Source organism: Sparassis crispa, assembly GCF_003851025.1.
Source record: "Sparassis crispa DNA, contig_000004F, whole genome shotgun sequence".
NCBI classification, from domain to species: domain Eukaryota; kingdom Fungi; phylum Basidiomycota; class Agaricomycetes; order Polyporales; family Sparassidaceae; genus Sparassis; species Sparassis crispa.
Window position 1 is genome coordinate 1,656,076 of NW_020939751.1, and position 27,560 is coordinate 1,683,635.

The 27,560-nt window shown below is 51.5% G+C and overlaps 9 protein-coding genes across 9 annotated transcripts; 2 read left to right on the top strand and 7 right to left on the bottom strand.

Moving 5' to 3' along the window:
• Nucleotides 1–704: 704 nt before the first annotated feature.
• Nucleotides 705–3,712, bottom strand: SCP_0505810 (hypothetical protein; the record flags this gene model as incomplete). The annotated part of the gene is made up of 6 exons (XM_027758639.1): nucleotides 705–1,229; nucleotides 1,679–1,725; nucleotides 1,784–2,306; nucleotides 2,374–2,598; nucleotides 2,653–3,468; nucleotides 3,521–3,712. The coding sequence occupies 6 exons, from the start codon at nucleotides 3,710–3,712 to the stop codon at nucleotides 705–707; spliced, it is 2,328 nt and encodes a 775-aa protein (XP_027614440.1).
• A 1,984-nt stretch (nucleotides 3,713–5,696) lies between these two features.
• On the bottom strand, nucleotides 5,697–6,364 carry SCP_0505820 (hypothetical protein; the record flags this gene model as incomplete). Its single annotated transcript, XM_027758640.1, has 2 exons — nucleotides 5,697–5,867; nucleotides 5,921–6,364. The coding sequence occupies 2 exons, from the start codon at nucleotides 6,362–6,364 to the stop codon at nucleotides 5,697–5,699; spliced, it is 615 nt and encodes a 204-aa protein (XP_027614441.1).
• Nucleotides 6,365–7,220: 856 nt separating this feature from the next.
• On the bottom strand, nucleotides 7,221–7,607 carry SCP_0505830 (hypothetical protein; the record flags this gene model as incomplete). Its single annotated transcript, XM_027758641.1, has 1 exon — nucleotides 7,221–7,607. One exon carries the CDS (start codon nucleotides 7,605–7,607, stop codon nucleotides 7,221–7,223), a length of 387 nt encoding a protein of 128 aa, XP_027614442.1.
• A 524-nt stretch (nucleotides 7,608–8,131) lies between these two features.
• SCP_0505840 (hypothetical protein) lies at nucleotides 8,132–10,228 on the bottom strand (the record flags this gene model as incomplete). The annotated part of the gene is made up of 5 exons (XM_027758642.1): nucleotides 8,132–8,241; nucleotides 8,300–8,822; nucleotides 8,890–9,114; nucleotides 9,169–9,984; nucleotides 10,037–10,228. 5 exons carry the CDS (start codon nucleotides 10,226–10,228, stop codon nucleotides 8,132–8,134), a joined length of 1,866 nt encoding a protein of 621 aa, XP_027614443.1.
• A 1,984-nt stretch (nucleotides 10,229–12,212) lies between these two features.
• SCP_0505850 (hypothetical protein) lies at nucleotides 12,213–12,880 on the bottom strand (the record flags this gene model as incomplete). The annotated part of the gene is made up of 2 exons (XM_027758643.1): nucleotides 12,213–12,383; nucleotides 12,437–12,880. 2 exons carry the CDS (start codon nucleotides 12,878–12,880, stop codon nucleotides 12,213–12,215), a joined length of 615 nt encoding a protein of 204 aa, XP_027614444.1.
• Nucleotides 12,881–15,184: 2,304 nt separating this feature from the next.
• Nucleotides 15,185–17,435, top strand: SCP_0505860 (hypothetical protein; the record flags this gene model as incomplete). The annotated part of the gene is made up of 7 exons (XM_027758644.1): nucleotides 15,185–15,246; nucleotides 15,301–16,010; nucleotides 16,064–16,294; nucleotides 16,347–16,387; nucleotides 16,447–16,747; nucleotides 16,807–17,136; nucleotides 17,200–17,435. The coding sequence occupies 7 exons, from the start codon at nucleotides 15,185–15,187 to the stop codon at nucleotides 17,433–17,435; spliced, it is 1,911 nt and encodes a 636-aa protein (XP_027614445.1).
• Nucleotides 17,436–18,300: 865 nt separating this feature from the next.
• On the bottom strand, nucleotides 18,301–22,432 carry SCP_0505870 (predicted protein; the record flags this gene model as incomplete). The annotated part of the gene is made up of 7 exons (XM_027758645.1): nucleotides 18,301–20,041; nucleotides 20,099–20,272; nucleotides 20,323–20,453; nucleotides 20,543–21,833; nucleotides 21,887–21,993; nucleotides 22,152–22,188; nucleotides 22,257–22,432. The coding sequence occupies 7 exons, from the start codon at nucleotides 22,430–22,432 to the stop codon at nucleotides 18,301–18,303; spliced, it is 3,657 nt and encodes a 1,218-aa protein (XP_027614446.1).
• A 376-nt stretch (nucleotides 22,433–22,808) lies between these two features.
• On the top strand, nucleotides 22,809–23,162 carry SCP_0505880 (hypothetical protein; the record flags this gene model as incomplete). Its single annotated transcript, XM_027758646.1, has 2 exons — nucleotides 22,809–23,069; nucleotides 23,130–23,162. 2 exons carry the CDS (start codon nucleotides 22,809–22,811, stop codon nucleotides 23,160–23,162), a joined length of 294 nt encoding a protein of 97 aa, XP_027614447.1.
• Nucleotides 23,163–25,131: 1,969 nt separating this feature from the next.
• Nucleotides 25,132–27,250, bottom strand: SCP_0505890 (hypothetical protein; the record flags this gene model as incomplete). Its single annotated transcript, XM_027758647.1, has 12 exons — nucleotides 25,132–25,459; nucleotides 25,513–25,574; nucleotides 25,639–25,878; nucleotides 25,933–25,978; nucleotides 26,030–26,242; nucleotides 26,295–26,326; nucleotides 26,378–26,534; nucleotides 26,591–26,650; nucleotides 26,701–26,724; nucleotides 26,778–26,861; nucleotides 26,923–27,012; nucleotides 27,063–27,250. 12 exons carry the CDS (start codon nucleotides 27,248–27,250, stop codon nucleotides 25,132–25,134), a joined length of 1,524 nt encoding a protein of 507 aa, XP_027614448.1.
• Nucleotides 27,251–27,560: the final 310 nt, after the last annotated feature.

The following is a 27,560-nucleotide window of genomic DNA, read 5'->3' on the forward strand; positions in this document are numbered from 1 at the left end:
GTGTAATCACTTATCTACTAAGTGGTGTCTGTTCTTTACCATGTCATTCCGCTGGATTGTAGCCTTCTACTAATCGATCGTTCCTGATCTTCCTGAAGTTCAAGATGTAATTAATCACGGACAGTGACTCGCGCATCAACGGTTATTGATGCCTGAATCAGATTCAAACATGTACTTAGAACCAGGGAAATCTCGTGAACAAACACTTCCATGCTATTATTAAGGGCACATCCGAATCGATTGACCTGCGGATCCATTGTTAGCAGTGAGGCAGGCAGACAGGCAGGTAGATAGTCACTCCTCCGAAGGACAAGTCAGTGACGCTTTGTCGTTTAACAAGGAACGCCTGTCTTCCTTGTCTAGAGGCTGGCGTAACGGGGGTACCGGCCCGCGCGTGGGCACCTCCGCCATGCCAAGGGGGGGGACCAATCGGTCGACCAATTGGTCGGCTTCACCCCAGGAAACAAATTGGAACCCTAACCCCGAGAGCCAGGACCAATTCGGACCTCGCGATCACGTGCGCTAAACTTAGGATGAAGAATCGGAACACAGCAAAAAAATACAGCCCATGCGGTGCGGATCTTCACCGGTGGAACAGCATACTTAGGTCATTAAATTTTGGTAGAGTAGACATGTAGTAAAGAGGAAAAAACTGCCGCAACTTAAAGCGGTAGAATCAAAGAAACTAGGATCCCCGCATGGACTCAGATAGCGTGCGGCTCACCGTCGTGGTCGCTCGGGTCGCTGCCGCCGCCGCCGCCGCCGCCGCCACTGCCGCCACTATCACCGCTGCCACTGTTGCCGCCACCACTGCCACTGCTGTCGCCGCCGCCGTCGCCACCGCCACCACTGCCGCTCAGTGAGCCCTCTCCGAGGCAATCAACATGCAGGTACCTGATGCCGTCCCGCTCGACCACCAGCTCCTCGCGATTCGGCTTCAGCACTAAGGCCCTGTAGAGCTCGAACAGAGCAGCAGGGCCATCCTTTTCATCGAAGATCTTCAAGCGCTTCTTGAGCAGCGTCGCGAAGGCGGCATATTCCATCGAAAGTGCCCCACCTGACTCGCGCTTGAGCACGAGTTCGTCATACATCTTCCGGAGTGTCTCCAGGAAGATGTCCGGATTGAAGGTGGTGCCGCCCGTGAAGATACCCAATGGTTGGGGCCAGCTCGGTAAGTCTTCTTCAATAGTTTGGATCTGGCCCCCCACATCAGGAAAACCCAACTTTTCCTTAAAAGGGCACTTAAATAACTTAAATGGACTTATGGTCCTTATTTAAGGACATAAGGACAAAAAGGACCTAAGGCATATTCCCTGAGTGTCTGAAATTCGACTTATTTGAACACTTATGGCCTTAAATAAGGGTTGTCAGACCCAAAAGTCTAAATAAGTCTGTAAGAGAAAGTGGGGTTTTCCTGATGCACAGCCATCAGCTGGATCTTCGAGGGCCTCTGCTTGACGCCATCCGAGCAGTATGACCTCTTGTGGTTGATCTCCGAACCTTCCGGGCCTGGATACATAATGACTTTGCAGTGGCCACAGGTATTTGTCTTGTGTCGAGTGGTAGTCTAGGAGCAGAGGAAGCATAGCAGTCAGTCAACGGCCTGATGTGGGCATCAAAGCTTGCGAGTACATGCCTTTTTAGTCTTGCCATTCTCGTCCCTCAATATCATGGGCACCGCATTACAGTGCCGCTTCCAGAAGCTTTCATTGTTGGTGTGCTTTGCTGGCGGTGCGACAACAAAATGTCAGTACAAATATGAGTGCAGGTCACTCGCACGCACAGGTAAATTTCCCTGAAGCGAGATGCGCCAAAAGCTTGGGCTCGATCTCGCCAAGCTTCTCCATGAGTGCACGCGGTGTCTTCCTGATGGTAGACTTTGCCTTCGACCAGTTGAGTGCTTCAAGCCGGAGATTGTAGTCGTTTGCAGCGGTAACCCATTTCCAAGGAGTCATGTCGTAGGATACCCACCGCTGCTCGCTTCGTAGATCCATAAACAAGTAGAACTCATTGTCAGTTGAGATTGTGAGAGACAGGGCATGAACACCAGTGGAAATGGAGAAAAGACGTTGAGAGGCCGTGAGCCCTGAGATATTGAGCAGAGGAAGGGCAAATTCTAATCGGGTGCAGGGCGCAGCAGCCGTTGTCTCGCCAGGATTCTTGCTGGAAGCTGCTCCAGCAGTCATGCGACGTGTTGAACTGAAAAAGTCGGCAATACCCGCTGAGACGCCATTGGTACTAGTACTAGTGCCACCGCCAGAGGGGGAGGCCGTTTTGCCCGATTCAACCCGAGGATTGTGCACCGCCTGACAAGAGGTTGGTTATGCATCATGTCAAAGTCATTCGTTAGTGGAGTTAAACCTCAGGACTCACCAATGACGCAGACTTCCACCCCTCTACACTTAACTTCACCCGCTTGCTGCCAGCACTGATGTACTCCAAAGCATGTGCATCCTGTAGACTTCGCCCAGAGTATGACTGTGCCCGCTTGTCCTCGTTGGGCCCATCGACGACAACCTTCCGCTTACCGGCTTGAGAAGAGCTGCCCACCATGGGCACAGGAGCATTTTTCGGCACAGATGGTGAGCCTTCTTCACTCTAATCATAGATGAAAGGTCAGCGAATAATTAAGTACCGGTGTGGCTAACGTACCTCAACATTGAAGGTCAGCCTTTTTGCTTTTTGCTTTCTCACGTGCAGCTCGGAGTCGACGTCTATGACATCAGATGGCGGTGTACAAGAGATCGGCGTGGCAAGCACCACTGCTGTGGATGTGGAGGGGTCTGACATGCTGGCCAGACTGTACGTTGTTGCACCACGTACACACGCTACATCTGATTGCTTGAGATCGGACGTATCAGACCAGGTAGAGAGTTGCGACTTCGAGCCAGTAGCAGTAGCAGTGAGGTGAGTCTTCGAGCCACTAGCTAGAGCCTGCCGAAGAAGTTCGGGGTTAACATCGATCTGTTGAAGCATCTCCTCGACATTGAGCTCGGCTTGTGCCGACAAGTCATACAATTCCTCTTCGGGTTCGTTCTTGAGCTCGAGAAGGTTGTGGTAGTTGGCAGCACTTTTGGTGTTCACTAGACCAAATGTCTCGCCACTGGCAACAATTTGGAGCTCCGGGATCCTTCGAAGATTTGAAGCTGTACCCGAGGCCTGCTTGTTTTCAGTGAGCAGGGAGTTCCAAAATGTTGCTATACTGTTCACAAGGTGGATATGATGAGAGCCGAGAGTCGCACGCAGGAATGGACTTGAAGAGGCACTTTTGAACGATACCTGTATGTTGCGACGCAAGACAAAGTCATGGCACAATTCCGAGAAAACGACAATCCCACTGGCTTGAGAGCGCTGCAAGCTATTCCACCCCTTGTGTGATCCCTCGATGTGACTACCATCTGCCCGGATGTCTTGGCGAGGGCACGTGAGGCATCCCTTTCGCACATGACTGAGCTGGTCTAGGTGAACCTGAGTGCAACCGGTGAGTGAGTACATACTGAAGATTTCATTCGGATCATACCTTTGTTGCTGCAACAGTCCATACTCCACCATGGTCTGCCCACTTCTGGTATGCCACCTCCAGCCTTTGCTCCTGCTCACTCTGATTCCAGTAAACGGCCGTATTGTGCTTGTCCGCAGTCATCTTCAAAATCGCGTCCACAATATCCCGCGCGACAGCAGTTCGAAGCGGGTTCTTAGCGTCGTCGACCATGCAGATGAGATATCTGTGAGTCAAAAGGTCAGTTGGAGTACAGCACTGCAGCACTGAGGACAGACATGCCTCATCAGACAATGCCATACGTCCAAGCCAACATGTATGTTAGGGAATGGTTTGACGATTGCACTGCGTGACTGACAACAGTTGTCGACGATGGCCATATCGGGATCGGACACTTCAAGGATTCCGAGCCAGCATTTGAGTCCCATAAGTAGCTCCTCTATCTCTCCTGCAGTCTGGGTCTGACAGAAGTGCTACAAAAACATAGGTTAGAGACTGATCTTTCCACTCGAAAAGGCGGTGTGTACCCATGATATGATTTCATTATTCTCATTGATGACACTCAGGACATCGCCCTTCATCGTCTTCAAGTGGTTCCTCTTGCCGTCGACAACAGATGCCTTCCCTGCTACACGAAAGGTGTTGTCCATCGAGATGCACACCGCTGAAAGTCTATTAGTCCAGTCTTCCCAAGCAATGAAGTATTTGACCGGAATGCACCAGCCAAAGTCTGTAAGTAGTCTTCTGACTCCTTTTGGCGTGTTGTCTCACTGAATTTGGCATATATATCGGTCACCAAATCATCTGTAATCGAAATTCGGGCTGGATTTGAGAAATGACAGAGTGGAGGTGGAGCGACCATGCTCTTCGGCTGGTTGCGACGTTGCTTGTAAGCTTGAAGGTATGTCATGTGTTGCCGATGATACTCCAGTAAGTGGAGTTCTTTATCGTCATCAGTCAGCAGGCAGAGAGAAGAGCAGGACTTTTCTGGACTCATGTTTGATGTTCTCGGCGAGACCCGCTGCTGTCGTTGATGGACGCAATTCGACAATCAAATCAAATAGGTCTCGTGTGACTGCACACCTCCAGAGACAGTACGGAATTTTCACTACAATTAAGCTGTGAGTCTCCTCTCTTTCCGAGATAAGCCGGTGTGTCAATACTGACATGGAATCTCCCAGTGCTCACGTCTCTCCCAGAACAGGTGACTCGTCGTCGAAAACGTCGTCGAAAAACAGTACGTGCCTTCATCATCACCACTTTCACTAACGCGTTGCTTGCATTTTGTGCAGCGCAGCTGGAATCCCAGTGCCGTCTCCTCTTGAGAGACACCGTGAACCTCACGATGACCTGTCGCTGTTCATCCTGACCATTCAGTGTCATCCGCATCACATTGAGGGCATCGCGCTAATTCAGGATAATAGAAGGGGTGAACAACATTGACAGGCTTGAGGTAAGCAACTTCCGGAATGATGTTTGGTGTAGGATCGCGCTTCTGAAGGTGCAGATAGGATGGCGGTACAAACCGAGGCCCGAGAAGTGGTATTTTTCCACGTAGAGAAGGTGCCGTGTCCTTCTTTGAATTCCCATGCAATTTCATCTCATCATAAACGAAATTAATGTACTCAACAATGTGAGCTTCCCATTCGAGTTGCTCTGCATACTGTGACTGAGTTGAACGTGCTCGCTTCCATGCTTTCCAGCGGTTTTCAACCTGCCGAGAGGGCTGAGAAGTGTGTTCAAGTCATCGCTAAAAATAGTAAGCATACCACAGTTTTCCATGACTTCTCAAAGTTCTTCTTCTTCGCATAGGGCCTCAGCTGTGCTAGGACACTCTCGGGTTCAAACACAGACATGGAGGATGGAGGTGAGGGGCAAAAATTGATGATGGGAATATTTAGGGGCACGGCGATCACTGCCAGGTCTTGTCCTTAGCATATAGCCGACGTAGGACTTCATGGACTGACCTGAAACATGTTCATTTCGCCAAAAAGTATAGTACAATTCAAAAACAAGTAATACAGTATTTGATATCATAGCAACAAAATATGTTAGTGTGCGATCACTGAATGCCGCCACTGATGGCAGGCTTCGACACCTCCTCAACCGGCCATTTTTTTTGTGAAATGGTGTTGCTTCTACAACTGAAATATGACCATTAGACTCGGTCTGTGTCGAAAGGGAAGCCACATACCCATTAGATGTCAACAAGATAGATAAGTTCAGCAAGCAGTGCTCGCTTTCCTTCGCCAAGCTCCGCACAGTGGATCCAGAACAACACTCGCACTGGGCGACCATGAAGGTCCGCCGTTTCAACTTCCATAAGCTTTTCGGCAACATCGTACATGGGGATGGCCATGCTAGAAGCCTGTGAGAAGATTTGTGGGTTCTTTTAACGTGCAAAAAAAATCGGTCACTTACACGGTTCCATTGGACCTTCAGCTTAATGGTATCTGTCTCGGAGTCCACACGGATCATTGTTGAGACGTCCACTGGTCCAGGGACTGCGGCAGCAACTGCTTTGACGGCATCCGGGATCCTGCACCACTGAATATGCGAAATAAAATCGGGTCGGCATTCGATCCAGCATGATGCAACTGATCGAGATTGCACAGAGCCGGAGATGTCGCCCAATGTGGAATTATTTTCCCCGGCTGCAATCTGTCCGATGACTTCGAAAATGACTTGAGTTTCGTTCAAAGTGAGCTTCTCCGAGATTTTGTGCGAGGAAGTCAGGGGGATGCAGCAGACTGAGTGATTGTATGTGAGGGTGTCAAAGAATACTTTGGCGAGCTCCGGGCTGCCAGAGGCTCCCTCCAAGGAGCAAAAGGCTTGCTGGTAGGTGCCGTGAAGATGCGGGGACATGGCTGCTGTATCCGCTGTATGTACGTGCAGATGGAGGAACGAGAGAACATTCAAGTTGGTGCTTACTCGAGCGGGCAGTGGATTAGCTAACAGGGGCTGCCAAGAACACTTACTTCTTCTACTCACAATCTGGTATTAGCTCAGAATCTGTGTCGGAAATGACACTAATGAAAAGATCAGGTCAACATATCAGGATTTTCTTAAGAGGCAAGCGAACGAGCGAGCGACGACGTGAATGCTTAGAGCTCATGGATCCAGATAAGGAAGTTGAGGTAGTTGGTGGGTATCTTCTTTGAACGCATTTGACGCAGCACACACAATGTAAATAATTACACATTAACTAAAACAGGGGGTGCACATAACAGTAGGAGTAGAATAGAGAATAAAATCTTCGAGAGAGTTGGCCATACAGGATCACCGAGAATACTACTGGCAGCGGCAGGAGAAAATCCTTGGTGCCTCTTCTGGCAGGTCGGAAGAAAACCCTGGGCACTTTTCCGGCCCGCCTGCGGCGGGGAAAATCCTTGGAATGACCAATTTTCCCGCGTGGGCACCTCCGCCATGCCAAGGGGGGGGACCAATCGGTCGACCAATTGGTCGGCTTCACCCCAGGAAACAAATTGGAACCCTAACCCCGAGAGCCAGGACCAATTCGGACCTCGCGATCACGTGCGCTAAACTTAGGATGAAGAATCGGAACACAGCAAAAAAATACAGCCCATGCGGTGCGGATCTTCACCGGTGGAACAGCATACTTAGGTCATTAAATTTTGGTAGAGTAGACATGTAGTAAAGAGGAAAAAACTGCCGCAACTTAAAGCGGTAGAATCAAAGAAACTAGGATCCCCGCATGGACTCAGATAGCGTGCGGCTCACCGTCGTGGTCGCTCGGGTCGCTGCCGCCGCCGCCGCCGCCGCCGCCACTGCCGCCACTATCACCGCTGCCACTGTTGCCGCCACCACTGCCACTGCTGTCGCCGCCGCCGTCGCCACCGCCACCACTGCCGCTCAGTGAGCCCTCTCCGAGGCAATCAACATGCAGGTACCTGATGCCGTCCCGCTCGACCACCAGCTCCTCGCGATTCGGCTTCAGCACTAAGGCCCTGTAGAGCTCGAACAGAGCAGCAGGGCCATCCTTTTCATCGAAGATCTTCAAGCGCTTCTTGAGCAGCGTCGCGAAGGCGGCATATTCCATCGAAAGTGCCCCACCTGACTCGCGCTTGAGCACGAGTTCGTCATACATCTTCCGGAGTGTCTCCAGGAAGATGTCCGGATTGAAGGTGGTGCCGCCCGTGAAGATACCCAATGGTTGGGGCCAGCTCGGTAAGTCTTCTTCAATAGTTTGGATCTGGCCCCCCACATCAGGAAAACCCAACTTTTCCTTAAAAGGGCACTTAAATAACTTAAATGGACTTATGGTCCTTATTTAAGGACATAAGGACAAAAAGGACCTAAGGCATATTCCCTGAGTGTCTGAAATTCGACTTATTTGAACACTTATGGCCTTAAATAAGGGTTGTCAGACCCAAAAGTCTAAATAAGTCTGTAAGAGAAAGTGGGGTTTTCCTGATGCACAGCCATCAGCTGGATCTTCGAGGGCCTCTGCTTGACGCCATCCGAGCAGTATGACCTCTTGTGGTTGATCTCCGAACCTTCCGGGCCTGGATACATAATGACTTTGCAGTGGCCACAGGTATTTGTCTTGTGTCGAGTGGTAGTCTAGGAGCAGAGGAAGCATAGCAGTCAGTCAACGGCCTGATGTGGGCATCAAAGCTTGCGAGTACATGCCTTTTTAGTCTTGCCATTCTCGTCCCTCAATATCATGGGCACCGCATTACAGTGCCGCTTCCAGAAGCTTTCATTGTTGGTGTGCTTTGCTGGCGGTGCGACAACAAAATGTCAGTACAAATATGAGTGCAGGTCACTCGCACGCACAGGTAAATTTCCCTGAAGCGAGATGCGCCAAAAGCTTGGGCTCGATCTCGCCAAGCTTCTCCATGAGTGCACGCGGTGTCTTCCTGATGGTAGACTTTGCCTTCGACCAGTTGAGTGCTTCAAGCCGGAGATTGTAGTCGTTTGCAGCGGTAACCCATTTCCAAGGAGTCATGTCGTAGGATACCCACCGCTGCTCGCTTCGTAGATCCATAAACAAGTAGAACTCATTGTCAGTTGAGATTGTGAGAGACAGGGCATGAACACCAGTGGAAATGGAGAAAAGACGTTGAGAGGCCGTGAGCCCTGAGATATTGAGCAGAGGAAGGGCAAATTCTAATCGGGTGCAGGGCGCAGCAGCCGTTGTCTCGCCAGGATTCTTGCTGGAAGCTGCTCCAGCAGTCATGCGACGTGTTGAACTGAAAAAGTCGGCAATACCCGCTGAGACGCCATTGGTACTAGTACTAGTGCCACCGCCAGAGGGGGAGGCCGTTTTGCCCGATTCAACCCGAGGATTGTGCACCGCCTGACAAGAGGTTGGTTATGCATCATGTCAAAGTCATTCGTTAGTGGAGTTAAACCTCAGGACTCACCAATGATGCAGACTTCCACCCCTCTACACTTAACTTCACCCGCTTGCTGCCAGCACTGATGTACTCCAAAGCATGTGCATCCTGTAGACTTCGCCCAGAGTATGACTGTGCCCGCTTGTCCTCGTTGGGCCCATCGACGACAACCTTCCGCTTACCGGCTTGAGAAGAGCTGCCCACCATGGGCACAGGAGCATTTTTCGGCACAGATGGTGAGCCTTCTTCACTCTAATCATAGATGAAAGGTCAGCGAATAATTAAGTACCGGTGTGGCTAACGTACCTCAACATTGAAGGTCAGCCTTTTTGCTTTTTGCTTTCTCACGTGCAGCTCGGAGTCGACGTCTATGACATCAGATGGCGGTGTACAAGAGATCGGCGTGGCAAGCACCACTGCTGTGGATGTGGAGGGGTCTGACATGCTGGCCAGACTGTACGTTGTTGCACCACGTACACACGCTACATCTGATTGCTTGAGATCGGACGTATCAGACCAGGTAGAGAGTTGCGACTTCGAGCCAGTAGCAGTAGCAGTGAGGTGAGTCTTCGAGCCACTAGCTAGAGCCTGCCGAAGAAGTTCGGGGTTAACATCGATCTGTTGAAGCATCTCCTCGACATTGAGCTCGGCTTGTGCCGACAAGTCATACAATTCCTCTTCGGGTTCGTTCTTGAGCTCGAGAAGGTTGTGGTAGTTGGCAGCACTTTTGGTGTTCACTAGACCAAATGTCTCGCCACTGGCAACAATTTGGAGCTCCGGGATCCTTCGAAGATTTGAAGCTGTACCCGAGGCCTGCTTGTTTTCAGTGAGCAGGGAGTTCCAAAATGTTGCTATACTGTTCACAAGGTGGATATGATGAGAGCCGAGAGTCGCACGCAGGAATGGACTTGAAGAGGCACTTTTGAACGATACCTGTATGTTGCGACGCAAGACAAAGTCATGGCACAATTCCGAGAAAACGACAATCCCACTGGCTTGAGAGCGCTGCAAGCTATTCCACCCCTTGTGTGATCCCTCGATGTGACTACCATCTGCCCGGATGTCTTGGCGAGGGCACGTGAGGCATCCCTTTCGCACATGACTGAGCTGGTCTAGGTGAACCTGAGTGCAACCGGTGAGTGAGTACATACTGAAGATTTCATTCGGATCATACCTTTGTTGCTGCAACAGTCCATACTCCACCATGGTCTGCCCACTTCTGGTATGCCACCTCCAGCCTTTGCTCCTGCTCACTCTGATTCCAGTAAACGGCCGTATTGTGCTTGTCCGCAGTCATCTTCAAAATCGCGTCCACAATATCCCGCGCGACAGCAGTTCGAAGCGGGTTCTTAGCGTCGTCGACCATGCAGATGAGATATCTGTGAGTCAAAAGGTCAGTTGGAGTACAGCACTGCAGCACTGAGGACAGACATGCCTCATCAGACAATGCCATACGTCCAAGCCAACATGTATGTTAGGGAATGGTTTGACGATTGCACTGCGTGACTGACAACAGTTGTCGACGATGGCCATATCGGGATCGGACACTTCAAGGATTCCGAGCCAGCATTTGAGTCCCATAAGTAGCTCCTCTATCTCTCCTGCAGTCTGGGTCTGACAGAAGTGCTACAAAAACATAGGTTAGAGACTGATCTTTCCACTCGAAAAGGCGGTGTGTACCCATGATATGATTTCATTATTCTCATTGATGACACTCAGGACATCGCCCTTCATCGTCTTCAAGTGGTTCCTCTTGCCGTCGACAACAGATGCCTTCCCTGCTACACGAAAGGTGTTGTCCATCGAGATGCACACCGCTGAAAGTCTATTAGTCCAGTCTTCCCAAGCAATGAAGTATTTGACCGGAATGCACCAGCCAAAGTCTGTAAGTAGTCTTCTGACTCCTTTTGGCGTGTTGTCTCACTGAATTTGGCATATATATCGGTCACCAAATCATCTGTAATCGAAATTCGGGCTGGATTTGAGAAATGACAGAGTGGAGGTGGAGCGACCATGCTCTTCGGCTGGTTGCGACGTTGCTTGTAAGCTTGAAGGTATGTCATGTGTTGCCGATGATACTCCAGTAAGTGGAGTTCTTTATCGTCATCAGTCAGCAGGCAGAGAGAAGAGCAGGACTTTTCTGGACTCATGTTTGATGTTCTCGGCGAGACCCGCTGCTGTCGTTGATGGACGCAATTCGACAATCAAATCAAATAGGTCTCGTGTGACTGCACACCTCCAGAGACAGTACGGAATTTTCACTACAATTAAGCTGTGAGTCTCCTCTCTTTCCGAGATAAGCCGGTGTGTCAATACTGACATGGAATCTCCCAGTGCTCACGTCTCTCCCAGAACAGGTGACTCGTCGTCGAAAACGTCGTCGAAAAACAGTACGTGCCTTCATCATCACCACTTTCACTAACGCGTTGCTTGCATTTTGTGCAGCGCAGCTGGAATCCCAGTGCCGTCTCCTCTTGAGAGACACCGTGAACCTCACGATGACCTGTCGCTGTTCATCCTGACCATTCAGTGTCATCCGCATCACATTGAGGGCATCGCGCTAATTCAGGATAATAGAAGGGGTGAACAACATTGACAGGCTTGAGGTAAGCAACTTCCGGAATGATGTTTGGTGTAGGATCGCGCTTCTGAAGGTGCAGATAGGATGGCGGTACAAACCGAGGCCCGAGAAGTGGTATTTTTCCACGTAGAGAAGGTGCCGTGTCCTTCTTTGAATTCCCATGCAATTTCATCTCATCATAAACGAAATTAATGTACTCAACAATGTGAGCTTCCCATTCGAGTTGCTCTGCATACTGTGACTGAGTTGAACGTGCTCGCTTCCATGCTTTCCAGCGGTTTTCAACCTGCCGAGAGGGCTGAGAAGTGTGTTCAAGTCATCGCTAAAAATAGTAAGCATACCACAGTTTTCCATGACTTCTCAAAGTTCTTCTTCTTCGCATAGGGCCTCAGCTGTGCTAGGACACTCTCGGGTTCAAACACAGACATGGAGGATGGAGGTGAGGGGCAAAAATTGATGATGGGAATATTTAGGGGCACGGCGATCACTGCCAGGTCTTGTCCTTAGCATATAGCCGACGTAGGACTTCATGGACTGACCTGAAACATGTTCATTTCGCCAAAAAGTATAGTACAATTCAAAAACAAGTAATACAGTATTTGATATCATAGCAACAAAATATGTTAGTGTGCGATCACTGAATGCCGCCACTGATGGCAGGCTTCGACACCTCCTCAACCGGCCATTTTTTTTGTGAAATGGTGTTGCTTCTACAACTGAAATATGACCATTAGACTCGGTCTGTGTCGAAAGGGAAGCCACATACCCATTAGATGTCAACAAGATAGATAAGTTCAGCAAGCAGTGCTCGCTTTCCTTCGCCAAGCTCCGCACAGTGGATCCAGAACAACACTCGCACTGGGCGACCATGAAGGTCCGCCGTTTCAACTTCCATAAGCTTTTCGGCAACATCGTACATGGGGATGGCCATGCTAGAAGCCTGTGAGAAGATTTGTGGGTTCTTTTAACGTGCAAAAAAAATCGGTCACTTACACGGTTCCATTGGACCTTCAGCTTAATGGTATCTGTCTCGGAGTCCACACGGATCATTGTTGAGACGTCCACTGGTCCAGGGACTGCGGCAGCAACTGCTTTGACGGCATCCGGGATCCTGCACCACTGAATATGCGAAATAAAATCGGGTCGGCATTCGATCCAGCATGATGCAACTGATCGAGATTGCACAGAGCCGGAGATGTCGCCCAATGTGGAATTATTTTCCCCGGCTGCAATCTGTCCGATGACTTCGAAAATGACTTGAGTTTCATTCAAAGTGAGCTTCTCCGAGATTTTGTGCGAGGAAGTCAGGGGGATGCAGCAGACTGAGTGATTGTATGTGAGGGTGTCAAAGAATACTTTGGCGAGCTCCGGGCTGCCAGAGGCTCCCTCCAAGGAGCAAAAGGCTTGCTGGTAGGTGCCGTGAAGATGCGGGGACATGGCTGCTGTATCCGCTGTATGTACGTGCAGATGGAGGAACGAGAGAACATTCAAGTTGGTGCTTACTCGAGCGGGCAGTGGATTAGCTAACAGGGGCTGCCAAGAACACTTACTTCTTCTACTCACAATCTGGTATTAGCTCAGAATCTGTGTCGGAAATGACACTAATGAAAAGATCAGGTCAACATATCAGGATTTTCTTAAGAGGCAAGCGAACGAGCGAGCGACGACGTGAATGCTTAGAGCTCATGGATCCAGATAAGGAAGTTGAGGTAGTTGGTGGGTATCTTCTTTGAACGCATTTGACGCAGCACACACAATGTAAATAATTACACATTAACTAAAACAGGGGGTGCACATAACAGTAGGAGTAGAATAGAGAATAAAATCTTCGAGAGAGTTGGCCATACAGGATCACCGAGAATACTACTGGCAGCGGCAGGAGAAAATCCTTGGTGCCTCTTCTGGCAGGTCGGAAGAAAACCCTGGGCACTTTTCCGGCCCGCCTGCGGCGGGGAAAATCCTTGGAATGACCAATTTTCCCGCACGTGGGTAGGTAGGTAGGTAGGTAGGTAACCGGCATTGGTCCCATTCAGGAACGCCGAGTTGTTGTACTTAGACTACAGCGGTCCACTCGTGCACAGCAGATTACCGTAACCTAAGGTACAACACATCCAGGACACACTCCGCTCCAATCAATGCATACTACTCTACGCTACACGTTACGCCAGTGATGGGTAAGACCTCCAAGGAAAACGCAGTGGGAAAAACCCTGGTAGGCATCAGAAGTGGCTGCGCACTTGACTGATAAGACTCACCACGAGCCGACATGAGGTGGAGAAGCGCACTGTCCCACGAAGTCCATCAAGGATGCATGAGACTGGTAGGGAAGCGCTCAAGCTCTTCTCTAGAGCTGACGACAATAAGATTTTCGTGGGTGAAAATCTGAAGTACATCGTGTGCGAATTTTGCGAGTAAGGCGATGGAGTGTTCATGCGCTATGAGCTCCCGTGTGAAAGCCAGTCTGGATAGGGTGTTGTATGCAGTACGGAGATTGGTCCGCTCTGCGAACACTGTATTGAGGAAGGTATCGCGGAGACTGACGAGGTCGAGATGAGAGGTACATTCAAAGAGCGCATGTACATAGTCTGCTTTCTAACGCGCCTCCTTGTCGAGAGGTCGGACAATTTAGGCGGAGCCTAAAGTTTGGTAGTTCTTTCTAATGCGGAATCTTAAACCTTTGTGATACCACGTGATGCAGGTGGCGCTGTAAATCCGCCGAAATTCACGAAAGTCTTCCTGAAGATCCTCTCCACCCTGGTTTGGGCACATCGCAGGTGAGATGAGGTGCTACAATGGATGGGTGATGGAATGGTGAATTTTGCTTGGGCGCGGAGCACAGAGAATAGAGGGATTCCTACGAGATTCAAACATGTAATGCCCTCTTGGACCAGTACAAAGCAGATAAGACTGCAAAGTCTCCCAAATCAATCTCAATTAATATACCCGTTGGAAAGTATTGTATACACATGCGGCACAGGACAATGGGTGCTTCTTGCGCTCGAAACGCGACGCGTTCGGCGCGATTTACAGACGCGTTGTGACAGCACGTGATGTGCCGGTTCGGCAATCAAGACCTCCTAGTAAGAGCCCGTAATAGAAAGCAGACGTCAGACACGGATATCCGAGGTACGAGGTTGAAGCAGAGTGTCTACCATCTGCCCTCGGGAGACTACATGTACAGGGTCCTCGATGATATCGCGGTGTCGGCAAAGCCTGCATATTCGCCATTCTCGCGGCACTGTGGCTCTCCCGCGTTCTGCTCTACGGAGCTGCTCCACTGCAAGAGCATGATCCGATACTCCAGCTGACAGACTTGAATCTGAACTACCAACTGCCAGTGAACTCCACCTTTGCTTCAGGATGGCCAGTGGTACTTCAGATTCTCATTCTAGCCTCCCTCCTTCCCCCGTTACGCCCCCTAAAACTGCAGCTCCCACCGCTACGGTGAAGAGTACACCTGGGCAAGGGAAGGGCTCTGCCTCCGACCGCTGCGGTCAGCGAGAGCCCGGCGTCACTAACGTATGTCTTATTAACTGCATTCATATCAACATGCTCGCTAGGCATCTCTGAATTGATTCTATCTCGGACAGTGTGAGTGCAGTTAAGCACTGGATTGAATCCGATATCCAGCTTCATGCGCAATGTGACTTCAACATATTACTCAAAGTCCTGCTACGCAGATGTGCAGGCAAGGCCGCACCTAATGATGACAAGCTTTTGAATGAATGTCTCAAAGTGGTGATGAAGATTTGCAATGACTCACCGCCATATCAGAGTAAGATCAGGAGGCTGCTCGCAGAGTAGTAAGCATCTCATCCATGGTCTGCGCTGCCGTGCCGCTGACCATGTTTGTGCAGCGTGAAACCCTGCACTCGTGAGGAGGAGTGCTATGCTCCCTTCGTGAATACCTTCAATCATGCTTTGAAGGAGATGAAGGAGTGCTCGCTCCCGTTGTTACGCGAGATCAACAAGAAGGAGGATCTGGATATCATGTTTCATAGAAATGACCCTAAGGACCTCACTGGGATCCATGGTGGCCTCAAGACCTTGGGCTGTCCAGACGTCGTGTTGGTTGCACACGGGTCTGCTTTCCGGGCGGCCGGGGACTCCGCACGTGTCCCCAGCATGCCCTGGGATGATTTGGCATTCAAGGTCGCACTGGAAAAACCGTACGAGAGTTTTCGCTGGGCAGATTGTCTTTCATGCCAAGAATTTAAGCGTCATAAGGATCCATCGGGTACACTTCCGCACGAGTACACCGATACGTTCACGTTAAGCATTACACCTCTCTCCAATTTGGATCAAGAACACCCTAACGAGGATGGGGTATGGCGAAAGGATTTTGCCGCGGTCAGGCCGAGCTCATCGTCATCTCAGCATCTTAATACTCCAAGGAAGTCCATTACCAAATGTAAATCTCCTGATCAATCGGGTGGCAGCATGTCTAAGAAGCCCAAAGTGGAGGGTGAGAAGGAGCTTCCTCCTATCGTCCAGTGTGGTATCTATGGCGCAGAAATGCTGATGCGCGGCCCCTATGCCGCTCACGCAATCAACCTCTTGATTATCGGCAAGTCTCTCCCCATGCCGTCCGCCGTCATTGATAACACTAGTGGTGTGCAGATAATTGTGTGTGGGTTTGGTGGTATGATCGACAGGGTGCAATCCAGTCTAGCGGGGTTAACTTTGTTACGGATCTTCCCTATTTCCTTGTCCTTCTTGCCGTCTTCCAACGCTTCACATTGAAGGACTGGGGCATCGAGACGAGCCTCATGAATGAAGCTGAGAAACATCACCGAAGGATAATCAGTTCTGCAGGCAAATATTTGGCTGAGGAGCATCCGCATCATGATCGTGAGGACTTCCAGTTCACTTGCAGCACAGGCATAAAGGTATCAGTTGCTAGGTCAGAGCCTGTATATGACCGCTATAGCTTGCTTGGCCGAGGTACGAGCGTGTACAAAGCCAAGCGGGAAGTTCCGAATGGAGAAGAGCTGGTGATGAAGATCTACTGGCCGGAGATAGAGCGGAGGAGTGAAGTTGACATACTGAAAGTGATCGAAGCGAAGAGCGAAGGGGACGATCTCGTTAGGGGGCATATTCCTTTTCTAGTGGATTCGCAAGATTTGGCTTACTCTACGGGGACCATTCGCGACGAAATTTCTCTACTCGGCGAGCTCCGCAGGGAGGGAGGGAACGTTGTGAGCAGCCCACGCCTCCTCCGCGTTATCCTGTTGCGCAAGCTTGAACCGATTGAGAACTTGAAAGGTGTCCTTTTTGTACGTGCGTGGATAGACTGCTATCGTTGTAAGTGTTTTGTCCACTACGTAGCTGGAATCACCCTGACTGGAAGACCCCATGCGCAGGTCATTTCCGACTCTGGTTGCACGGCGTCGAGCATGGCGACATCAGTCTATACAACCTCATGTACAACCCGGACACCAAACGTGGCGTACTTAATGACTTCGACCTCACAGTTATTCGCGAAGGATCTGAAGAGCGCAAGCCTACTGGGAAAGAGTGCACGGGAACGGTCCCCTTCATGGCGTTGGATCTCCTGATGCCGGACTACTACAGCGGCAAGATCACTCGCCTTTACCGCCACGATCTCGAGTCGTTCGTGTGGGTACTCCCCTTCGTCCTCTTGCGCAATTACAGCACCGATCAAGATACCCAGCTGAACACTTGGTGCACAAGTGATTACAACCAGTGCCGCAAGGAAAAATTAGATTTTCTGATCACAAACCTCTATAATGCAGGGGCCCTACGTGCTTGCGAAGCTGTTTGGAAAGGAATTGGGCTTGGTGGCTTTAACTGGCTCATCAAGCTCACGATGCATAAGAAAGAGGACACAGAGCTGTGGTACGGTTCTTCTGAGGACTCAGCCCGCAAGATGCTCAAGATGTTTGAGGAAAAGATTACGACATCCTTGGGTACTCATCCTGTTGCTGAATTTCACTTTGACCCACTTTCTGAAGTTCAGTTGCGTCTGTAGAGTTACTTTGTATGTCCATTAGTTGTATGTCCATTCGTTGTACGTGTATCGAAATAAATTTCCTATACTTAGGTGCGCACAGCGTAGCTAGACCACTTGAGTTTACATATCGCCTGTCTGAGACTGTGGACCTCCATTGCCTGATGTTCTTTCGGTCCATTCTCACCTGTTAGACAGAGTGCTTAAAGGTATGTTTTTTGTATCTACTGTGTTAGAAAATGCGGGGGCTCGTAGCCCTGTTGGGAGCGAGAGATTTAATCTGAGAGAATCGGACCGGACGCGAGGTAAAGGATGATATCGCATGAGCCTCGAATGGTACTGAGATCGAAGGATATCTACAAGGAAGATTTTGCAGGCCCCGATTCCGCGCCTAACGCGCCCAGCGTCGCCGACGCAACCCACCACAGCGAGCGCGGCCACCACGAAAACGCCGATGTTGAGCCAGCCCGTCACACTGTTATCGAAACAGACATGGCTGCATTTCCAAAAACAGACCTGATGCAGCTCGCGCACCGTAACGATTGTAGGTTTAGCATCGACGATCAGATACCCATAAAGGACTCGTTAGAATGGACCTATAACGGCACATAACTATAGATACAGCACAAGGCAGATATTGAGGTACGGGCTGAGCAAAATAAGATACGAGGAACAGTCCATAAGTAAACTCCGTAAGGGGTACAAGGGACGATGCGGCATGGAAGATACATCAAAAAGAATTCCAGAATAGATCCCGGGGGGGGGGGGGGGGGGCGAAGGCGGGAAACCTATTGAAAGGGCACATACGGCGTACGACGTAGCATTGGAGTCAAAGAATTACACATTGCTACAGCACCGATGTGATGAAGGAACATAACCAAGAAAGTCATCCGTAGTAAGGCTTGTAACCGTTCCAACCATCGCTACTCGCGCTGGCTTGCTGCCATCCTTGCACGTGCGAACCAGGCACAGTAGAATGCTGAGAGGATGATAGCTGGTACTCATGGGTCATTGAACGGGGATAGTCATGGGCTTTGCCCATCGGCGGAGTGTAGGAGGAATGGGGTTTCTCGTGCCCGTAATACTGCTGCTCACTTGACATTGCGGTTTCCGTGTTGCCGGAGGTGTCCATGGGTGTTTGAGACGAACTGATCCCGAGGCCGACGATCGGCGTGCTCTGGGAATGTGCTAGCGGAGAATTGTCGTAGCCTGAAGAAGGACCAGCGGTCGGCGCGTACGACATGTAGTAGCCAGGAGGTGTAGGCCCGGTGCTGTATGACGTGGGACTGGGGTGCGTGAGGGATGCAGGGTCGAACAGAGATGCCGCCGACGGCGAGTCATAGGACTGTGAGCTGTATCGCCGCCTGTCGATGACGTTCGAGTCTTCGCTCGTGGTGTACTGCATGGTATAGTCCTCACGTTGCATAGGCTCCAGAGGTGGACCACCGCGCGTCGTTGGGCGTGATGATGCGTAGTTCTCGTATCCAAGCATAGCAGATGACTCTTGGACTGGAGTTGCCAGTGGACGCGTCGGTGGGGGAAGAGATGCGGCGGAGGGTGGAGCGGAAGTAGGGACGCTGGCACGCCCCTTGGAAGAAGGAACAGTAGGCGTCGGAGGGATCGTCGACGTCGAAGCTGTCCGCTGGCGGCTGGAAGACTGTGCTTGACTAGGACGCACGCGTATTCCTACAGGAGGATACCTGTTCTTGTCCTTTTCTTTTTCCTTCTCTTTATCTTTGTCCTTCTCCTTCGCTGACTGTCTCTTCGAATCGGTTTTGACGATCAATGCATCTTTGAGCGTTCCACTCGACGACTTAGAGGGAGACACCATGGGCCTTGCGCGATCGGTCTTCGTTGACGCGACGGCAGGGCCGACGAATGGCAGCTGGAACCCCGACGAGAGGGACTCAGACTCAGGCTCAGATCGCTTTCTCTTCGACCCCGCAATGGCACTCCCACTCGACTGCGTGCCTCTCGAAGCTTCCGCCTTACGTTTCATCACCTCGACTACCCTGATCGCTTCGTTCTTGCTACCATTTCCGCTCGCACCGTCTTTGCTGATCGATTTTGAAGCGTCAATGTCCTGCATGACCTCCAAAGCGCACGACACGGCTTTCATCGCCTCCGCAGCCAAGATGGACGAGGGCTGCTGGATCACAGTATGCGCACACACGATAGCAGCGTCGAACAGCGCCCGCCCGAAGTCGTAGAAGTCGAAGATCGCGGGTCGAGTGTGCCGCCACAACGAATGGAGTAGTCGCGATGCATAGATGACCACATGCGCAGCGGTAATGGTACCCAACACAGCTTGATGCGAGGGCTTGGGCGACGACGAGCCGCAGGACTCTTTGAGGAAGGGCAGGTAGAGCTTCAGGGTAAGGCGGTTTGCGAGGATAGCGAGCTCGCATCTCTGGGCAATGAGGACTGGGGATACTGAAGATGGGGGAGGTAGGGCATCCGACAAGTCGTGGTCCGTGTCCAGACGGAATGCAGGAGGGAGGTCAGCGAGGAACGACGAGATCTCACCCTCGAGTGTTGCGGCTTGATCAAGCGACAAGTCTGAGAAGTCATCCCCGAGCGGGTCCTTGAATATCTGCCTCTTGATATTCTTCACGAGTTGAGCGAGTCTACAACGAGCGTGACGTTGGCGTTTGCATCTAAGGGTAGAAGACCTAGTTGCTCACCTGAGCTTTAGGATCAGATATGCAGTACCCTTCTCGGTCCCCTCGGCGTTCGATAGTATCGGCAGTGTGGTGGATGATGGCGTAAACTGGTCCTCGTCGACGTCAGCAGGTAACCGTGTCGTGAAAGAGTTGTCCGGGATCAGAGGGGGATGACCCAGGCAGTCAGATATAAATCTTAGGTACAGATTCAGATGATGACGAGGGTAGTCTTCACGAACACTCACAGGTCATAATAGAAGACTGACCACCATATCCTCCTGCGTAGCTCCGCCTCGAAGAGACTGTACGTTCCAGGGAATTCGTCAGGATCAATGGCGAGGCCCATTATGCGCGCAACCTGGATCATCTTCCCGACCTACAGATTGATGCATTAGTAGAGCAGAAGGCACGACCGAATTCAGGGAAGGGAAAGGAGACTAAAGAAGATGTAGAGATGGTACTTACCAGCGGAAGTACGCCCTGCGCCACATTCATCTGCCCGTCGTGAAGTTGAAACAGTACTTGGAGTAGCATCGCCATCATCGCATCAAGATCATACGAAGACGTTTTCTCGAACAGCGAGAGCGCCTGCTCAGACAGCGCAAACAACGCAGCGGGTGACGTGCGCTGGCCGTCCGTGCCTCTGCCGGCGGTATCTATCACCGAGAGAGGATTGGATGAATTCGACAGCGGGTCTACAAAAACATCAGCAGCCTGGCTCTCGCAGCCCCTCTCCACGAGCGCGCCAAGGGCGAGTGCGGAGCAAGTTGCGGCGAAGAAGCTGAGCGTGGGCTTCGGCGAGCCAGACTGCTGCTGTGCTTGAGCCCGTCCCGAGTCTTTCCCATTCGCCTTGGGCTTGCCGTTGGTGGTGTGGGAGAAAGGGGTTCCGAAGAGAACGTCACGGGCATACTCCTCCACACCAGTGCGTCCATTAGCCAGCCCTGCGCCAGAGCCCGAGGCACTAGTGGAGAGACTGTAGGGATTAGACAGGCCTGCATCTCCCCAGTCGAGCATAGCTTTTACCCGTTTCTCGAAATGGCGTATGTTGAAACACGGATGGAGCAGCATTGCTTCGTTGACCGCCTTCATGAGGCCAGTGCGAATTGGCGAAGACGGAAGGTGACTGAGGAGGGCTGGTGTCACCTGTGGCGGCTCGGTCGAACCAGTAAGGGAAAACGCCGGAGGGTACGGGTTCGAAGGTGTCGAGACATGCGTCGTCGGCGCCGAGGAAGAGGGAAGAAATATATCGTACGGTAAGGGTGGAACAAACGCAGCCGAGCTGACCCGTCCACCCGCGACGAGCCCTCTCGAATTAGAGTGTGATGGAGCTGGAGGGATCATGACAGGTGTCGGCTCCAGCTTCACCCTCATTGCAGAGGTCGACGGGCGACCAGAGCCCGCGTTCGGGTCGGGATTCGACACAGATTTATGGTCAGGGCCCTGCTCGTCAAGCTCGGCAAGCCAAATACTAGCCACGTCTTCGAGGCTAATCATGACTGAACTCCCAGATGCACCGACCGCAAGGAGGGCGCGGTCGTTGCATGGCAAGCCCGCGAGCAAATTGTTACTCGTGCTTGCCGGTGGCGTGCTCGTACTATTGAACGTGTGGTGGGCGGACGATGATGAACTGAATGGTGCTTTGAACGGAGTTACATTCCCTAACGCAGAGGATACTGACGTGGAAGGTGCAGCCGCCGTTAGTTGTGCGATTACGCCTTCCAGGATCAGGATGCGGTTATGTAGAGATTGAACGTCTCTACTCAGGAACAAAATGAATGAGTCAAAAGGTTCACACAATTGAGATCATACATCTTTTCAGCTGCTGCTTGCGAGTACACGCAGCGCTGGACTGTGTCGCGTTTAATACACGAGCTGCACGGCGTGCGACGATCACATTTCAATTTGAGTCGCTTGCACTGAGAAGAAGGGTAAGATACAACGCTTCCAAGTGACAGACAGACACGCGAGGGCACCATGAGTAAGAGATGATGAAGAATGAAAGCGATATGAAATGATAACAGGGGAAGCAGCGCCATGCACACTATGTCCAATGGTTCACAGCATCAGAACTGACCTCTGCGCATACAACCGTGATCCTGGAGCGAATATGTCTGAAACCAAGGCACCAACGGAGAAGCAGCGTTATTGTAGCACTGTGGCAATATGGGAGAGTACACACGGTCCATTGGAGAATTTCGGTTGCCCAGTCATCTGACTTTGCCCATGTTGCCGTTGCGCAGACTGCTCTAGGACGTGTGCGTTCTGCCCAGATGATGACGAGGAGGTATGGGGAAACTGCAGGACCGTCGACATTGAGTGGTCGGTATCGCCCTCGAAATTAGGCGAGGAATCCATCCTTGAATCCCGTCGTGGGGCGCCGTATCTCTGAGTGTTTAATGGCTGAAAATAACGGCAGCGGCTGGAGGTAACACAGGCACGAAACAGAGGGCCTGGCGAGTCTGAAGGATGAGGGGCGGAAGAAAGACGCGAACGGAGGCTGACGAGAAATACATACACGGTATGGCCTGCCAGCCAAGTTTACCGATTGCAGACCTCTGACACCCCCTGGATAATTATTAATTGTCCCTTACTCTGAATCTCGTGCGGGGTCCACCAACTTGTCCAAAAATCTCGCTTCGTTGCAAACCCGTTCGTTGCCCAACACCCTGAGGCACATTTTCTGGTACTTAGGGCGCGCGCAGAAGTCTCTTTCACTCCCTCAGTCGGTAAAATGACACTTGAGGGCGTCCATGACGATCCCTGTCTATTTGGAGGTGAATACTACCGACAAGAAGACTCAGGCATCAGCAACTCGGTTTCTGTTACGGAATATCATCGCTGTTTGACGGCAGCGGCTCTACACTTACTGACTGACGGTGCGGACATCTCATTTTCGATAATTCCAGCGACCAGGTGTGGACCAGGTGCGATCTCATCTCCCAGCACGAGATCCTCGCTTCCTCTCCGGTGCCAGGATTTGGAATTCGTATCAGTGAGCTAGCTGTTTTCCACACTAGCTGCGCTCTGCTGACATGCACATCACGCCCCACAGGCGGGGTCGGGCTATGCCGGACGCTACGTTTAGTGGTGTCTACTAAAGTCTCACTCAGTTCTCGAGAAGGACGGAACTTTCTCTCGCTTTAGGATCGGTTTGCCACTCCCATTGGGACTCTCCACACACCGGGGAGGCGTGACCACCATCTTCCAGCGTAGAATCCCCCCTTGAATTATTTAACAGGGAAGCTTCTAGAAATCTCCTAGGATCCAAGACGAACATGGACTACTCTGACGAAAGCAGTCCTCACTAAGGTTTATTGAGCCAGCCATGTACTATTGTGACAGATTCCGCGGATTGGCCGGCGGGCCATGACTCACGCGAGCCGTTGGCATTAGTTATGCAACGAGACGAATCTAACGACCGCAGACAGCCCTCGATCTTATGGGTGGCACGAACTGCATTCGCTGGCGGAGTGTGTGTGCCCTGTAATGGAAGAAAGGCCTCATGATATTCCTCTCTATGCCGGCATAATTAATGTAAGATGTTCTGCCACTTGCCCATATCTTCCTCGATCTCAACGACACCCCGATCTTCACGCAGGATTTCACATCAACGAGCCGTGCGTGCCCACGTTGCAGCGTCGACGATCGAGAGCTGCTACACTTTACACCTTTGAAACGCGTAACACCGCCAAGGCGTAGCTGGAGCAGACTCCTCTTGCTCCCCTGCCTGTGAGACCCCTGTGAATGCGGTACGCACATCCGCGCGCGATCGACAAATCCGAATTGCTTGCGGTGCCCTGTGCAGGTGCCGCACGCCCGAAAGGTCTGAGACTTGATTGCGAGCCCCTTTCGTCGAGCGTGAAACGACCGAATCGTTAGCTCCAACCATCGCGAGAACCACGTTGACCGCATGGATGCGATCGAGCTGAAGGTTGTCGACGGACGCCCGTGCATGCAGGACTAGTGACAGGCAGCTTCTTGCATGCCAAGAAGTTATTTGAAGAAATTGGATCTTCTTCATTCAGGAAGAGCCTTGCACATGGTAAATGATCTTGCTGCGTTGAGCAATAAGAAGGAGCTCGAGTTCGCGGTCGATGAAAAGCACTCAGCCTGCGGCTACGAGCGGCTATATGCAGCTGAATGCCCGGAGTCACCGGTGAGATGCCGAGTGGAACAAGTAACCGCCGGTATATCCAAATCCGGGGGGGACCCCAACAGTAGTGTCAGAATTGGCCAGCTGACAGAATCTACGGGTGAGGGCACAGAACTTCAGAAGACTGGATCGGCGGCCACATACACCTGACTGGCGGAAAATGCCTGAAAAAAGACCAGAACAACGTTTGTCGGAATGGTCGCTGAGGTAACGGTATTGAAACATTGACGGAGAGTGACCAGTTCAATACGTGCCTGGCACTCTTCCGAAGACGCTCTTCACCTCTGAAGATGACGACGAAAATATGCGTATTTATACTCCAGTACGCCAGCAAGATGCCCAGCAGACGACGTATTTGATGAGAGCAAATACGCGCTGGTAAGTGGTTTGTCTAAGGAAGGGGGTCTACACTCTCATGAATACTACGTTAGTCCGACGGTGTGCCTAGCTATGCATCGTTCGCTTGTGCGGTGTTCTTCCAATTTGAATTCGTATGGCCCTGCGGCTTGCCCACGTTTGAGGTAGCTGATACTCTACAGGACTGGCGCATAACGTATCCGTTTTCCTAGCTGCGACGGGCCGAGGGCACTACTGCTGTTGTCGCGTATCTGCGCAAGTATGAACTTTGCACCTCGGGGTAGTTGTGGATTAGTTGTGGATACGTCGCTCGATAGGTGCAGGTAACAGACGCGCTTCGTGAGACTGTATTCAATATATCACCCATCTGACCGAAGTCTATCAAAGGAACGAATCTCTTCCCCTGAACGTTGACCACAGAGAAGAGATCTGCATGCCATGCATGCGCAGCAGACCCATGTCAACGCAGGACCATCCCGGAGCGGTCTAACCCGCGACCTACGAGAACAGCTTTGCCCGAACGTCGATGAACGTTGACATCTAATTAAATCCACGACATTCTTCCCACCTCTTCTCCCCCCACCGCGCAAACGCGTACACACCTATGCCGCCCACGAACGCCACCAGCATCCCCACGTCCCCCGTCCCAGCGCGCGCGACGGGGCCGATCCACCACTCCTGCTCCATGCATACGACGATGATCCCTACACACGTCAGGAACGTCGCGAGTGAGGCCAAGCCTCGCGGAAGGTTCGGGTGGCGTGGCTGGTTCCACGCGTCCAAGACGTGATATGAAGACCAGCTTTTGCGGAACACGAAGTGTTCCGTCAGCACGATCGCGCAGTACGGGGCAAGCCAGTAACCGATTAAACCTGTAGCGCACTCTGAGCTGGGAGCTGCGGAGCGTCATAGGCACTGCATGTACTCAGGATATCGACAAAGGTCGCGTAAAGCTTGTCCGCGCCAACAATCGCAACTGGAATTAGACTGCGAGAAAGCGGTCAACGGTCATTGCCTTCGATTGTCGGTACATAGAGAATGGTGTACTCACATAGCGACGGAGGCAATCGCGATCAGGAACCGCGGTATCCGCGCGAAAATTGGAGCCACAGTCACGAAGCTGGTGCAAAGTGTGTACATCGACGGCGCACACACGCTCGGCGACGTCAAGGAGAGCATCACGAGCAAGAATTTGCCCTCCGATGTCGTTGCCGTTCCCGAGACCGGCTTGCCACGTAGGGACGGAATAGGCGGTCGCAGTGAATGCTGCACCGAGGACGTGTGCAGGGACCTAAGAGTTGTTGAATAACTGTATCTATTCTAGCAACTAGGCTTGCGAACGCACACTAGAGACTACGAATCCCAAATATGTGTACAAGAATATCCGGACGCTACACACACAGAAAAATGAGACAAGCACGAACTCAATGGGTACTACCTACCTTGATGCCCTGTGATCATGGTATACCCCATAGTCCGGTGTAAGCGGTGCCCAGCTCACGTTCGTCGCAGCCAGCGTGGCGCCGAAAGTCATGATCACCGAGACTGAGACTGGGGATGTGCTATACAATGGGGCACTGACCAGATCCTTCCAGCCCACGACGACCATGACGATGAACGCCACGACGTTCGGGATCCAGACGACTGTCTCGTACCTGTTTCATTGTCCTTCGCTCAGCGACGGCATGCCAAGGAGAGAGCGCTCACCAATGTAGGACTTGGCAACCGCAGAACGTCACCTGGCAGGACACGTGAGTGCCAATAGTGAAATGGCGTGGAGAGGTTCTCACCGCGAAAGAGATGAGGGAGACGACCACGATGCCGAGAGTGGCATTCAAGTGCGAGGATGTAGCTGCCAAGGTTTGACCTCCAATGATACAATTCAGGATCAGGTAACCTTCCAAGGAGAACACGTTCAAAAGGCTGGGTATTATTGCTCCGTAGTACCTTGCAAAATTGCGACTATACTGAGCAGCACTGAAATCGAGAAGGGCATAACTCACCCCCAAGAGAATCGACTTTGGACCATCGAGCGTGTTCCGAGCTTCGGGCCAAAAACAGCGCTATAGTCCATTGAGACACCCGACCACCGACGAAGTACACAATCACCTACTAGTACGCTGGAATCGCACACGTACTACGAAGCGTATCAGAGATGCAGTACTCAAGTAACGAGGAGGATGTAGTTACACAAAATCGACAACCAAGATGATCCACAGTGAGTCCAGGATACCCAGCCCGTAGAACGCAGGTCCCACCGTGCCAGCAGCCAGGCTACAGAGGGTAGCATTCGCATTAGGCAAAACAACTTGCGTAAAGACAAATGAGCACCTACGTCAGCACATTTGCGTTCGCCGAGAACCACACGAAAAACATCTGGTACAAACGAGAATCATCTCTCTCATCCTCGGGAACAGGCACGATGCTGATAGTGCGATCAGTCCGACACCTCAAAGGATAAGCCCAAAGGCATACCCATTAGTTTCCAATCCCCACTGCGAGAGCACAGAGGTGATTCCCTGAATCACCTGCTCGAACTTAGAATGTGGAGGCTCAGAGTTTGAGGAACTAGTCGTAATGGAAGTGCAGGAATCGGAAAGCTTCTCTACATCACGTCCCGACACTGGGATTTCCATAATATCCATTCCGCCATCCGAAGGCATGGCAAATGGCAAGACTTCCTCTCAGACGAGCGACAGATAAGGGGAAGACGACGAGCACGCGATATTGACTTCGACACCCCATTCTTGTAGCCCTGGTGGTGAGATCGACGGGGCTGGCATGACGAGAAGTAAGGCTGCTGACAGAGAGTGCGAGTACTTGACGTATGTCCCAGGTCGAAGCAGATAACATAGAACCCAGATATCAGTGGCAACGAAGCACGGGACGTGGAGTATCTACCTTCCCAAGGAAGCGGAGTGATACATTTCCTCACACGCTGCGTTCCGGCGAGGCTTCCAGCACCCACGAGAC